Source organism: Mesitornis unicolor, unplaced genomic scaffold (genome assembly GCF_000695765.1).
Source record: "Mesitornis unicolor isolate BGI_N332 unplaced genomic scaffold, ASM69576v1 scaffold5623, whole genome shotgun sequence".
In the NCBI taxonomy this organism is placed as follows: domain Eukaryota; kingdom Metazoa; phylum Chordata; class Aves; order Mesitornithiformes; family Mesitornithidae; genus Mesitornis; species Mesitornis unicolor.
This window is the reverse complement of record NW_010173844.1, coordinates 1-15,694: the sequence shown is the minus strand read 5'-3', so window position 1 is coordinate 15,694 and position 15,694 is coordinate 1. Positions and strand designations below refer to the sequence as shown.

General features: G+C 39.3%; 1 protein-coding gene across 1 annotated transcript; it reads right to left on the bottom strand.

Annotated features, from left to right (window-relative positions):
- Nucleotides 1-12,695: 12,695 nt before the first annotated feature.
- Nucleotides 12,696-15,572, bottom strand: TSC22D1 (TSC22 domain family, member 1). The gene has a single exon (XM_010180847.1). It carries the CDS (start codon nt 15,570-15,572, stop codon nt 12,696-12,698), a length of 2,877 nt encoding a protein of 958 aa, XP_010179149.1.
- Between the last annotated feature and the right edge of the window lie 122 nt (nt 15,573-15,694).

Below are 15,694 nucleotides of genomic sequence, written 5' to 3'. Positions count from 1 at the left end.
ATGCTGACCTAGTACATCTACAATTGACATCAACTAATTGCTTCTATTACTTAAAATGACACTAGTCACTTCTTCCTATGGCAGCGGGCCTCTGGCTGTAGGTCATCGACAGGAGGCAGAAACTCTTCCATCCCTTCCTAGGAAATTATACTGAAGGTAAAAGCAGCACATACATTTCTAGATGCCTTTCTTGTAGAAGGCTAAAGGCTCAGAAATCTCCAATGCAAACTGCTCCAAAATGCAAGCCTCAATTCAGGATTTTCAAGCTCTCCGCTTCACAGGGCCCTCTTCAGCTTCCCTCTTTGGCAGCTCTTTCTTCTATTATTGTTATCAATGACTTGATTACACGAATTCAAGATCAAGCTGCCAAGTCAACAGCAGCCATCCTGGCATTTTAGGTGTTCATTGCCATGTTTCAAACATGATTTTTAATTAGTTTTAGTTTTCAGAAAAGCCAGAACTAAAGAAGTTTGAATTTTCATGTTTCATTTCTGTGGAATCTTAATTTAACCCACTAACATCAATATCCTTAACAGAGAGACAAACTGCTTACTTCACCAGAAAGAAAATTGCCAAGCTTTTTTCAGATACTGCATTTCAAACCATTTCTTACCAGTTTGAAATTACAAATGACCTTTGTTTACCACTTAAGGACAATCTCACAGAAACGAGTCACATTCACTGACAGATACTATAATTAAATAGTATTCAGATATCACTGGATATTTTTTCATAAAGAAAAACATCTATTTTTCCCAGTAACTATGTTTGGTACGCTTCTTTTGTGGTCAGTTTAGACAGATTACACTACCAATGGTAGTTACTTCTTTTAACTCTTATTTCTGAAGCAAAACATAGATCTTTCCAACAACCTCATGATTTCTGAAACAGCTTTGTTTCTAAATCTTGCCTCTTCATTAGAAGCAGACAACATAAATCAGTGGCTGAAAACATGCGACTGATGAGTTCACCCATCATGCTTGAAGTATTTTTCACAGAGAAAAAGCATTTTAATAACTTAATTATAAATGTATACCTCAGGATAGGGTATATATTTAGTATATAGAAGATAAAAGTTTCATATTATGTTTTTTTTCATATTATAGTTACATTTTTAAGAACGGTGCCCAAGAAAGCTGATGTTTTTAGAAGAAAAGGTATTAAGAAGTTCTATCATACAATTTACAAAAGCTCCACATATACATATTAAAATTTACTATTGAAAACTAAAGCTTACACTTGACCATTTCTGAACACAGACCTCACAGCGCCGAGCTGCCTGTGCCAAACTGTGCAAAGCTACATGGCAATATCGTTCAGTGCACGCAACCTCCATGGCTGTTCCAGTGACCACAGTAACAAAACCCCAGGAAGACTCAACTGCACACACAAAAGCTACAGACTTCATCCAGAAGCTATCGACTTGCCTCTGAAGTCACAGAGAGCACATTCAGTGCCTGTCATGAAGTACTTCTGCACCAGAGCTATCTGACAGCTTCTTTGAGAAAGTAATTCTAAATGGTACCTATAAACTCATAAAATTATAGGATTCCTAAAAGCCAAAGCAGAAGAAAGGGTGTTTGGGATTTTGGATAACTGCATGGATTTTACCATTGATCTGACTTGATCGTCTATCTAATATAATATGCAAAATCCATCATTTATAAAAAGGTATCCCAATGTTCTGGGGATTTTTTTTAATTGCTGAAACAAATTAACAAAGCATTTTAGTTATTTATAAAATATAAATGCTCCTGAAACATTAAGCATGGTTTAGTCTATGATGTCCAGAGGCTGGAGTAGGAATTACTTACTTTTAAAAATAAAACTTTAAAAAAGCAAGCTTCCTTAAAACATCTCTTCAATTAAAATGTATTAAGAGGGTGGGTTGCATGGCTTTCTTAAACACTTTTTAAGTCAGTAAATACCAAGATGATCTTTTATTTAAAAATACATATGCTGAACACTTAACACAATTTCGATGTCATTTACAGAATTCTTTGGAGGACTGTTTGTGATGCTTTCAGAGAAACACTTTCATCTGATAGCTTCAAACAGTAAAGTATGTCCTAAATATTTAAAGTAGACAGTAAATACACACCTTAAAGATTCCCAGAGATCACATTCTGATGGTCAGGCAAATACAAAAAGTGAAGATAACTACTGCTAGCCACAACTGTCTGCTGTAACATGTTGATATTTATTTTTCTCCTCCGACAGATCACAGTACTCTCTAGAAACTGAAAATATTTGCATGCAAATCTACCATTTACATGTTAAATTCCAACAAAATAAAAAAGGCTGCTCAATTAGTTCACTGTGGTCTAGTATAAGCAAGCAGCACTAAGAACCTACACATCCCAAGAGCAAAGTCAGTGAAATCTTACAAAAGACACCAACCCATACTTTCATGACAAAAGGGTAGCCCAAATAATTTCCAACGCAGTAATATTCTAAAGATGGTGTACATCATTATTAACAGGGTATATCTCTACAGGAATATACAGATTATATCCTGCTTTGCTGCTGGCTTTTCATAAAGTACACTCAAGATTTTGCCTGCTTTAAAGCATCACCATCCTAAAATCAATTCAGAAACTATATGGACATCAGACAGCACGTCCTTTAGGATCATCTTCTCTGCTCTTTGTAATAAAGCAGCCAGCAGAGCAGAGCTCCAGCTCACAACTAGGCCTTCTAGCTACTACCCCATAAGTAAGAAGAGGCTGTATTGCCGACAACTGCATATATATACTTGGCTCTAACACACACATGCCTGACACCATTTCAAAAAATTAAAATCCCTTTCCTCACCAGAAAGAAAAATAAAACCAAAACCACCATCAAACATTTCACACCTCTTCTCCTCCCTCCTCTCTCTCCAATCAAATATGTGCTCGGGAACTCCTCTCTTTCACAAGCTATTATGGAATTGGAAAAAGCCTCACAAACTTGGAAAGAAAGAAAATAACACGGAGGTACATTCACATCCTGCAGCATTCCCTGAACATTTATGAGTAACTTGCCATTTCACCCAATTTAGGTATTAGGCCTGCTAAAGAAACACTTGGCAGTGCAGTATGCTGATCCATTCTTAACGTAATAACCTAATTCAACAGATTAAAGAGGTACATTTATACCTTGAATTCATTTGAGTGCTACAGTAAATTACTTAACCAGTACTTAAAAATATGTAATAATTAACTCATGGTTCCTTTTATTTTACTTTCACTTGGTCTTATTTTGTAAGAATGAAAGAAATCAAACCATAAGAGCAGCAATTGTTCCTTCTCTCATCAGCAGAGTTTGGGGTTTTGGGGGGGTTTTGTTAAGAAAAAAAAAGAACTAAACTTTATATGTTCTCATATACATGTATACATATACACAGCACTGAGAATTTCACACCAAATTTCCAGGAGAACATTAATCAAAATGTTTAATAGACATTTCAAGTTAAGGCCAGGTCAAGATTTTCACTAAACAGCTTTTAACATAAACAAACCATAATACTGAATATAAACTAATTATTGCTACCAAATCTTTGCCAGATTTCAGAGACTCTCAGAATCTGAGAATCCTGTACTGCAAGTGACACCAAGGGACAACGACAATTAATGCCTCACAGAGGTTGCCACACACACGACCATCATAAAACATCCTGAATTGCTCTGCTTCCCCTTCTATGCTTTTCCACAGGACAGGCATTGCTGCATGAAACTTTATGTAATCTTAGAGGAAAGAAAAGCACTCCACTTCTGTCAGGCTCAACCTGAAAGTAAGAATTTAAGATGCTGTTTATAGTTCACAGACTGACCTCCTCAGAGAAATATGGAATCTTTTCACATGGTACCAAACTGAAAATAATCTTCCAGGAAATCTACAGAAGTTTTGTTTTGTGTTTTTTGTTTGTTTGTTTTGGTTGGTTTTTTTGGGGGTGGTTTTTTTTGGTGTGGTTTTTTGGGGGGGGGTTTGTTTGTTTGTTTTGGGGTTTTTGCTGAGTTGTTGGTTTTGTTTGGGTTTTGGTGGGGGGTTTTTTGGTTTTTTTTGGGTTTTTTTTGGGTTTTTTTTGGGTTTTTTTTGGGTTTTTTTTGGGTTTTTTTTGGTTGTTTTTTTTTTTTTTTTTTTACAATGCTTACCCCAACTGAGAGGCAATATATGCCAAACAAGTCACCCACAAGTCAGACTCCGCCTGAGAAGTTCTTGCTTTTCTTTAAAGAGAAATATTTCAAAACTGCAGTCACAACATTAGTCAAAGCAATCAAACATGAGTTACTGGGTTTATTTTTAACCACAGTCTTCCTTACTAGCAAGAACAGCACTAAATACTTAAACACAGATTAAGTATTGTTATATTTTGAAATTTTTCTTTTCTTCAGTTTCTTACACGTAAGTTATGACTGCCAGTCATCATCTCTCTCTAGCATCTATACACAACCGTGACAGAGTTGGGTGAAGCAAAGGTCAGAGGAAGCTTAAAAGGCATTTAAGTTTTCTCTCATCTTGACAGGGATCTCAGCCCTCTACACCCCACACAGAGTTCAAAGTTACTGGAAAAGCACTGAAAGGTATTTCTATACCATACATTTGTTTTACAATGATGTAAAGGAAAATACCATTTCTAAACCAAGCACGAGCAACTCACAAGAGATACTAAGTTCAGAAACTTAACATTTTATGCAATTAAAAGGACTGCTGACAAGATACGTAAGCACTGAAGAAGATTAACACTCAGTTTTCAATGACTAGGACCGCTATGACCCATGAGACAGTGGATTACAAATAAAAGTTCAACGTCTGCCAAAAAATGGTGTAGCTGACATTCGTCTTGCATCTTCTGATCTTACAGAAATGAAGTTTAACCCTGAGGATACAGAAATAAGCATACGCTAATAGCATTGTGTGCTGAAATTACCTTATCTGCGTAACTCATCTTTAAGAACTACATTGCAGTATAGTAGTAAAAAAGCTATTATTAAATGCATTAAGACACTAAGACTATTGTTGAATGTGTATTCACATTTTCAGCAGCTTTCAGTACTGTCCCTAATACTTAGCACAGTACTTTGATACCATTGCTTAAGCAACTGCTGGAGAAGTTCAAATCCTGATTACCCATGAAGAAATCAGAGCTCTGAAAAGTTCCTGCTGGATATCCATGCTAACTAGAAGAACAGAAAAAAAAAGACCCAAAAGACATATAAACAGAAGGCTGGACAAGTACTCAAATCACTCACAAACTTAAATAATATGCCTGGCCAGGTGGTTTAGCCAACTTAAACAAAGGGTTTACACTCTACAGTAAACTTTCAGTTGCCATCAAATCTATAACTTACTAGAAATACTGTCCACATTTTTTAACAGACTGTGGGCTCATCTGTATCTTTCCATTACACCTAAACTTACAGAAGATCTTCTGCTGCCTGTTTTACCAATTTATTTAAATGTACTCCTCCACTACACTTAAAAAGAATGGGTTATTCAAAAAGCATATAAACAGATGAACAAGATATTCCTCAAGTTTTATTAAAGTAAATACAAAGCACATTTTTGTGAAAGTTTCCTTGAGAAAAGAAACAATCAGTGGTACCTGCATTTGTTGCTCAAGGATTACAGTCAGCTTCAAAAATGTGTTGAATTCTAATCCTCAAGGATAAACAAGACCTCAAACTGCTTTACTTTCTACTCTGTTCTTCTAAAGTACGTTCAGTACTCTGCACCCATTTTAGTTCGTACAATACCTACAACCCCCAGCAAGGGAGGTCAATAAAAATGTGTAGTTTATTTGGGTAGCAGTTCTGTGCTGACAAAGAAAAGTTACTTTGACTCTCCTGGACCATTGCTGGCCCTGCACTGCCAGAAGAAATACAAAATGGGACAAGAGCTTCAAGCCTGGATGCCTACACTACTTCAATGTACAACTTCAATTCCCAACTGTCAAAAGATACCACCAAGATAAAGTGTAATAACAAATTAATTGCTCAAAGAGAAATAGTGAACAAGTTTATTGTGGCATCTCTATCGAAACAAGTGTTCAAGATTTCACTTTGCAAGTATAAAAAATTTCATAAAATTGAACAAGTTCAGTTATTAAAGCATAGTGTTGCATTTGAACTATGACAAGCATTATTCTTCATTTCTGCACAGCATCAAAGTCAGAAGTCCTCACTCAGTAGGTACAAGCAAGTCATTCAGTCCATAAAGTAACCAACAATTTTAAACTACCTAAACTATCCCAGGCAATACTCCAGCATTGTATGTATGGGATCATTATGAACCCTGCCTGCCAAACATTCATAACCCCTAAAACTCTCAGGAAAGACTGTTCAGCTTCAGTGGAAGATGAAGAATTTTGCATTTAACTGCAACCAAAAAGCAAATCCCGTTTCAAACACTGATAATGCATAATAGGTATTTGGAGGCTTGCACAAAATAAGCTGATAAAGATTTTCTACACCACAATTGACTGTAGCACAATTTTACTTTGTTAGTAAATTCCAAAGACAGACCAAGAATTAAAATGTTGCAAGACACTAAATAAATCAGGATGACCAGGTGCTCCAATTTGATACTATAATTATGTTGTATTTTCATCATGTAATTCGTTACTCTGTGAATGCTTTAGAACAGGCTAAAATAAAGTGGTATCTCCAGTCACTCAAGAGCTCTTTCCATCTTAGCTTTAGGCTACAGTTTCTTGTAGAATCACACTGAGCATAAACTAGTTCCTTATTTACAGTGATCATTACCATGAAATAATTTACTGAATAATCTTACCCTTAGTCCCTGCTTAGTATGCTGTTAAAGCATGCTTTTGCTTAATAGCATTGCCTTTAGTGGCCTAAGTGCAATAAATGAAAGGCATAGGCCCACTTCTAAAAGAAGTTTTCAGTCATTTGTTAAAGTATAAGACATACTACACATGACACATCTTAATCTCATAAATTAAACAAGAATAAAAAAGAACCAATGCATTAAATCAATGAGAACAAAGATACGCTACTCTTTTCTATTCTTGTTTACATTTCTCCTACACCAAACTGCAAACCCAGATCACAAATTATTCCCAAAAAGGTCATACCTGATATTCAGGTGTGCATACTTTCTTCTAAAATACTGTATAGCGATACTACTGTTTACAACTTGACCTACTTCCTAAGCTGTTAGAGACAGGACTGAAAAGGCTTATTTACTTTATTACCCTCTGTAAAGTGAACAGCATTAGTACAGGGGTTTCTTTGTAGCATAGGCGTGCTATCCATGTGTCTCTTTACTTACGCTTCAGCAAGCATCATTAACATTTTGGGGTTTTTTTGCTGGGCTTTGTATTATTATTATTTTCCCCTCCTGTCCTCATAATTTTGCTAGCTTCCCACTGACTGTTACAGTCATTACTCTATTGTGGTATTATCTAGATCACAGTAATTTCACTACCAATGCACAGACTGACAAACAGATAATTCTAATTTCCAGATTAGCCTGTAATATAAAGAATGCAAATCCTGAGACAGTTACAAAGATCACTTTTCAACATTAAATATTTTAAAACTTTTTGTTTGTTTTAACATACACATACATAGGTGATTTAGCCTGCTTCTACCCTGATAATTTCCAAAGAGCAGCCAAAACTGTAGTCCTAAGGAACATGTTCTGGAAACCACATTATCGGTTGGAGAGGTACCTTTCTCAGCATCTCCAACAATCTCCCTTATCTTAAGCATTAAATCACCACTTTTACAACCCACTGAAATTGTTGGTTCTTCCTGTCTTTAAAGACAACGCAATACCAGGCATTGGTAGTTCAAAGCATATCATGGCATGCAGAAAATGCATCCATAAAAGACACCAGAAAAAGGTCCATCCAAACAGGTATTGTCACCTATAGCTGGCCAGCAGACACACAAAGTGCAGACTCTAAATTCCTCACTGCTCTTCACTTACAGCAGAGAGTTTAAAGTCAATTCCACCAACCGTAGGTATTTTATTTCAGCAGACAAAATGAGAAGCTGGACTTGTCAACATGACACAACAGCAACCATATTTTCTTTGCAAATCTTTCTTTTTACTCACGTGACTTGCCATTACTGAGAGTAACTAGTTTTTCAAGTTTCATGAACAGTCAAATTGAAGCTGCAAAGAGATTTTTCTTCTTTTTTTCAATCTCCTAGAATTCAAGTTATGCAATTTTCAAACTGGTGGTAAGATCCTGAAGCAAGTTTAAAATCTGAGAAATGGAAAACAACAACACTACCCCTAGGACACAACTCAAAAAATACTAAGATAAATCTATGCTAAGCCACTATAAATCCTTTGTTGTGAAGTATCTTCTAAAAGGATCTTCTCCTTTTTTCATGAAATACACAGAAGCAGAACTTCAGGCAAACAAAAGGCCATATAAAAATACGGAAAAAATAAAGGTATGCAAAATATTTAATCCGTCAAACATAATGTTTGATTGAAACTTCCAGTACTACTTTAGGAAGTTCATTCACTACCGCTCGCTAATATCTCGAACAAGTATTCAGTTACATGTGTAAAAATCTCATTTGTACCTGACCAACCCTCCTACTACACACTTGCATACAGGATGAAAATTCATCCAATTTCCTATGTTCCTGCTTTACAGGCTAGTTCTAGTTACTACTACTAGAAATTCTCAAAGACTGTTCACAAGTTTTTCAAATCTCACATTCAGCTTTAATCTTCCAGCCTCTCCATAGACTTAACTAGCCAAAACACACATCCTATACAGAAAACATTTCCTTCATGTTTTTTTATCTGTCCAGCTGCAAAGGCATCTTTCAATAAAAATCTATCTTCAAAAAGCAAATTATAAGAGATTGTCAGAAAATAAAGACTACTTTAAATCTCCATGTCAGTTTTATATGTTTACCATCCCTTTTTCCTCCTTTCTCTTTTGCTTCACTGTTGAAAGAAACGAACGATCAGGTAAAAACAACTTGCATCAGACTAAAGAATGAAAGCAACTCTACAGGACATGCTGACAAGGACATGGAGATAGTTATTAGTTCTCTTATCCTTCATTCACAAATTCTGCTTTTGAATAATGGTAAACAATGTCTCAGATAAAGTCATTTTTAAATTCATTTATAGCAAGTCTTTACACTGCTGTAAAATACATTCATTTTTTAAGCATTCACTTTACAGGTAATTTAAGAATTACACAAGTCTGTACAAAATCTTACTAAAGCATCTACAGCATAAGAAATTATTGTCTAGGAAGGTGTAAAAACTGATTTTGCAACACTAAGTATAAATACAGAAGCATTCACTGCAACAGAAGTATGTATTTTTCCATAATTAAGTTTCAAAGGCATTTTAAAAAATCCTTTTCTACAGTTCTACAGAAGAAATACTAAGCCCAAAAGGCCATGTCTAAAATTGACAGGATTTGATAACTGAGTAAAATGAGGTAACTGCTGCAAATACAAGAAGCTATATGAGAATCATGCACTACAGTGAGTCCACACCATTACTCATGCTAAGAAAAAAAGAGATACTTAACATCCAAAAAACTGGCCTGCTTTTTTGTAGACTGAAATATTAGAAGCGATGACCAATCTACCAACATACAACTATCTATGGCATACCCAACAGGCTGAAGGGGTACCTAGATGTCAGAGAACTAGGGGTACACTTTTTTGTTGTTTTTAAGAACAGAAACTGTATTGGTATTATTTGTATCTTCTCTTTAATAAATAAAGTTTGCAAATTAATTTTCCATACGGCATTCTGCCAAGCAGTTCATTTTTAATATCTCTTATTTCAAGTCATAGTGTAGATTTAAAAGAAAAAATAATTCATACTGAGGAAATAAAGGTTACTGTTTTCAAAGCAGATACACTCCACACTGTCTACATTTAAAAGGCCCTGTCCTAATAACCAGCATAGAAGGAGCTGCAAGCAGTGTTCTAAAAACTGAACACAGCTAAAGACTTAAAGATACTGGAGTGTCTTTAAACGCAATTATACACAGGTTTAAGGAAAGCTGTGAGTTAATCTAAACAAGGTATTACATGGGTCAGATGTTTTTTCAAAGGCACACTAAATGGAATTTTACAGCTTCTTCACTGGCCCAATTATGTCACCACTTACTTCTTTCTCCTACCTTTTCCCTTGCCAGGTTTAGAATCACTTGGGATCTATTGATATTCAACTTCAGTGATGTACATGTGTGTGCACATGAGACGGAGAGAAATGGGGATTTTTAAACAGGCACATTTACAATATATCTGCTTCTAAAACACGTATGTTCTTTCATAATGCATTACCCTTTACAAAAGAGGGAATAATCTAACGAACAGGCAAGAAAAACTCTCAAGAGAACTCTAGTTAGAGACATGCGATGGCCAGAGAAGTGACGCGCCAAGCAGAGTAATACTGTATCTTGCGCTGCCTGTAGTGAGTGATGAGGTCTAAGCCCCAGACCAAAAGAAAGTCCAGTCAGGACAACAATACAAATAATACCTTGCCCTGAGATCCCCTGGAAGCAGAAATAGAAGCAATCTCACTAAGTTTTTACTGTTACAGGCAGATACACAACGTAAAGCACTGCAGTAAAATTATCTACATATACACAAAAGTGACCTGACCACTACTGCCATGTAAAAAAACCCCCACAATTATTTTTGGTCTCCATTTAATGGAGTCATATCCTGCTCTGTGTAAATAATCTAAATGATTTTCCAACTGCAGCTAAACAAAAGTGTAGTCTACCTGGATATGACAGATTGAACAAAGATGCAACGTGCATGGGAGAAGAAAGGATATGATCTTTGGCTAGCCAAATAACAGAGGAAGAAGGTATTTCTGGCTATTGTTACCCTGAGGGATTTAAACATTCTGGAAAAACCGCCAATCATGACAAACAGCTAACATATGTTCTTAAAATCAGGGTACATTCACATGCTAGATGTCATTTTCCAAAACACTGAGTATCAATGAGTTTATGTTTCTCTTACTCAGCTAGGATCCCCTGAAAGCTTAGGGAGCTTTTTGATTGGTTGGTTTAAAAAAAAAAAACAAAACAAAAACTCACCACCAAACACAAATGGGACACATGAAGAGAAGGATTACTGTCCTGGTTTAAAAAGGTTTAGGGAAGGAAAATAAAAAAAATCCACACTTCTGAGATAATTGACTGCTAGTAGCATAATGGTGACACTGTGGGCTTTAACACCTCCATCTGTCTTATACCACCTTCATGTACTTATTGACTAAAAAACAGGATCAGAATGAAACAGTGTTGGAACTTGTCTTCTAGCACTCCTGGAAGACAAGCTGCTACTCATTATAGTGCTCTGGCATCTTATAAAGATGTGATGAAAGCCATTAAGGTAAGTCAACACCTCATGATCAACATAATCACAGACTGCTGATAGAGTTAGCGTTTTCAATATTAAGAAAAGAGTCCAGCCTCTCTCAGCAACCTGTTTTATTAATTAGTTTGGTTTTTAATAAAGTTTGCCCACTGATGTTACTCCTGATTTAAGTTATGGCACCAAGAAGGTATTTAAGTAGTACTTCACCTCCAATTGCTATAGCATTTTCCCCACCTTCTAAGTGTTTCATGTTTATTTTGCCTCCTCATGTGAGTCTCAGTTTTCCTTTTCTAGCATTCTTTTCTGTCCTCTCCCACATTCTCAAGGCAGGTTATATACCTTAAAGCTACTTCTCCCATCAAGGTAGCTTCTTCTTAGACAAGGAGTTCTTTGGGAGAACAACCACAGTCTTCCTGTCCATTTGTAAAAGCCTTTCACAAGAGGTCCTCAATACAGTGAGGAATTTCCACATGTAATTAATATTAAAAATTGCACTTTAAAACTGCTGTTCGGATTGGTGCAGTCTGCACACGTAAGGGCCTTTCACAACTGACACAGCTTCTCTGCATACACCATCAAAGAAATTAGACTATTCACATCCTACTAAGACCATCCAGTGGTCATTTACTTGAAAAGGCGACGGTGGGAGAACACGTGCAGCTTCTTACTCCATGCAGAACCAGTGCACCAGATGAAAAGACTCACCACCTGTCTGCAGGCCCGAGCGGCTCTCACAATGGATAAATGCTTTGAAGCAAAACCACCAAGACCAAAAACGCCCCAAGTTCAATTTAAAGAGCCACAACGGTGTTGCTGAACCTCCCTTTTCCCACCATACTCATTTGCCTAAAGCGTCTCTTGGCTGTCAAAGAGAAGTCTTCTACGTATACCACAGACTCGCAACTGGTTCAACCTGAGTAAAGTCAACATTTGAAAAAGAGAAGCTGAGGCAGGATGAAGTCTAGGCTTGTGAAGAAAACAAAAAAAAATCTACTTAAGAATAAATATTATTTCAGTATAATAAATAATCCAAACTACTATCATCACTAGCCTACCCACATTCTACAGTATTCTTTTGTCTTCCTCTATACAATGGGAATATACACACTGTCACAGATTGTTGAACACAATTTACCCACGCAGTAGTTTGAGAGCATAATCAATACAGCCCACCCTCTCAAGAGAAAAACAAGTATTTTAATGTAATACCTACATGTGCTGGGACACGAGAAACAATATTACTAATTAAACAAAAACATCACACCACTTTATTTCACAGAATGGCTGTAACGAGACCTGTAAGTTAGTGTAAATCAAACCATGAGACACTCTCTTTTAATAAAGTTACAGGCAGTCTTACCTCTCATCCTCACCATCCACAAGGGGCGTTGTCAATGGCAGCACCTTCAGTGGGAAAAGGGAAGCAGAGGATGGCATGTTGCTGCTACCGCCATCCGAAACGGCCGATGCTCCAACACCACTCTCGCCACTGGCAGCTTGAGGTAAACCCACCAAGGAAGGTTCTGTAGGGCGTCTGCCATCTTCAGTTTGGCTTACAATGGGCTGAGCTAGTGATTGTGCGGGGAACTGCGTAGAGCTTAGTGGTATCTGCTGTGGCACACTCTGTGCCACTGGCATACCTATACTTGCTGATATCAAGGGAGGCTGACTAACGCTTTGAGCCAAATTCCCGTTCTGCACAGCCGAAGCTTGTGCTATACTCTGTGGCTGTCCCAGACCTATAGAAGCAGAAGGTATGCCAGGAGGCACAGCTGAACCAGCTTGACTTGGTGCAGGAACAGTACTAGCAGAAGGTATAGGGCTAACTGCAGGCATCTGTTGGCCAGCCATCCCTTGGACTACAGATTCCACTCCTTGTGCCTGTGGCTGGACAGGTAACAAGGTGTTTTGCTGAGCAATGACCATTTGCTGAGGAAGGCCTGAAGCACCAGCCTGTAATCCCTGCTGCAATATTCCTGTCTGCACAGGCTGCACGACTTGTGACGACGGAGGAGCAGCCGTCGACGGCATGACCGGAGGTGTAATTTGGTTCGCAGCAGATGGTGGTTGCACCACAGCGGCTATGCTTCCTTGCTGGCCAACGTTCAGCATTTGACCACTGGTACCTACACCTGGTATCGCTGCCGGAGCGTGTGCAACAGGCTGAGCCGGGGCAGCGGCTGGGGGCGCTTGTACCGAAGGCTGCATGCTCTGCGCCGGGGCAACGGGAACCGGTTGCCCTGCTCCCACTCCTGTAGAACTGGGCTGCATGGCAGGGGCTGGAGTCTGGAGGATCTGCTGATGTTGAATGTAGTCAGGCATAGTCCCTGTAACAGAGTTTTGGTTCACCGGCTTAACATGACCCGCAGCCATCTGGGTAGGAACCGTCTGAGGCTGCTGTTGCTGCTGCTGCCCATACTGCAACTGCTGCTGCTGCACCACTGGCAAAGTCTGCACGGGCTGCGCCGGCTGAGAATACGGCAGCTGCTGTTGAGCCATACTTTGCATGGCAGGTTGCTGGTGGCCCAGAGATGGGGATACACCTAGTATATTGACTGGGGCTGGCTGAACCCCAGTAACAGCAGTTAGACTGGCCTGTGTGGGAGGTTGGACCCCTGGCTTCTGCTGTGGATAGCTTACGTCTTGAGAATGCAGCTGGACTTGTGCAAGCTGTGATTGGGAAACACTCTGTGGTATACTAGATGCTGGAATCGCCGGAGGAGCAGCACTGCTAAAATCCATCTGCTGTGGACCCACACCTTGAAACGCTTGCTGCTGCACCACAGTAGGTGCTCCCATTTCTCCACTTCCCACACTTTCTGTATAGTGACTCAGTGTGCTTACATTGCTGCTAACAGAACTCCCACTGGTGCTCTCCCTTTCAGAAGTCACTTCAAGCGGGTTTTGTTTTATCGTCTCTACTGCTTTGTTTACTGCTACTCCTTCTGAAACTGCAACAGTGTTTTCTTTATCATAGAATTCAGTGCAAGTCCATCTACCTTTTTTGAAAGGTTCAGAACTAGAATCTAATTTTACAACCCTAAACCTTGATGTGCCAGATGCAGGCTGCTGCTGGCCTGATCCCACTGCCATTCCTGCAGTTGGATTAGTAACATTGTTAATGACACTAGAGGAAGCACTTGTACCATTGCCAGCACCACTCAAGATATTCACATTAACATTGCTGCTAGTTCCAGACAAAGCATTTACATTACCAGTACTCGTGATGTTGCTTAAATTTATAGTACCAAGCACACTGCTTGCCACACTAGAACTACCACCACCCATATTATTTAAGGTACTAGTTCCAGTAGCAGGACTTATACCTAAATTGCCAGGAGTACTTGTAGTGCGGATATTAGACACGGCAGATGCCAGGGAACCAGTGGATGATGCAGCAGAAACTGGTGCAGTTGATATAACATTGTCAGAGCTTCCAGTTGTTGACAGTTTTCTAAATGATGGACTGGGCGGTGGTCCTCCAGAAATTGGGGCACTGCCCACCCCAGGATGCGATGGATGATGGTGTCCGTGATGGTGGTGGTGAAGATGGTGGTGGTGATGAACATGATGGGGGTGAACACTTCCATTGATCACAACACTCTGCTGAGGGTGATGAGGCAGAGGAGCATGCTGCTGAGGAAGATGAGGCTGGTTTGGAGAAACAGCCCCAGGAGTCTCTGCCTCTTGAAAGTTATTTAAAGTCTCTTCAGAGGAGCTCCTTTCAGGTTCTCCCAAGTCAGTGGCCCTGGATAAAGAAACATCCAAGATTTCTGAAGACGACAGGTCTTCAGTGTGGGACTCATCCAGGTCATCGTAGCTTTCCGTATCCTCAGCTATGCTGTTATTAGAGCTCATACTAGCTGATATTTGAGCAGGGGTCACACTGGTAATTTGGAAGCCACTTTTCTTTTTCATTTGCGCTCCAGTCTGTGCAAGAGGCTGTGGCTGAAGCTGAGACTGCGAGAGGAGGTTCAGGCTTTGTGGAGGAGGGGGTGTCGGCTGTGGACCCGCTGACGAAGATGCTGCAGGAGATGGAGGTGGCGGCTGGACCAGCAAAGGCGGCTGATAATCCTCGGCGGAGAGGGCAGCGCTCCCAACGCCGGTACCTGGTGCAGTGGGAGCAGTAACGCAGCTGCTGCCGCTGCTACTGCTGCTGCCCCTTCTAGGAAACATTGCCGGGTGCGCCATCTTCCTAGCACTAATGTCTGCGGCTGAGTCAGGCTGGTGCATTGTATCGGGTGTATTTTAAGAGTCCAATCCCCCGGTAAGGAGAAAGACAGACACACACACACAGTTAGCTTTGCGCTCAAGGCAGGGCAGAGAGACACCGCGCACAACCCCCCCCGGCTCCC

Coding starts and splice junctions, on each gene's coding strand:
- TSC22D1 (XM_010180847.1), bottom strand. CDS start 15,572: ATGCACCAGCCTGACTCAGCCGCAGACATTAGTGCTAGGAAGATGGCG.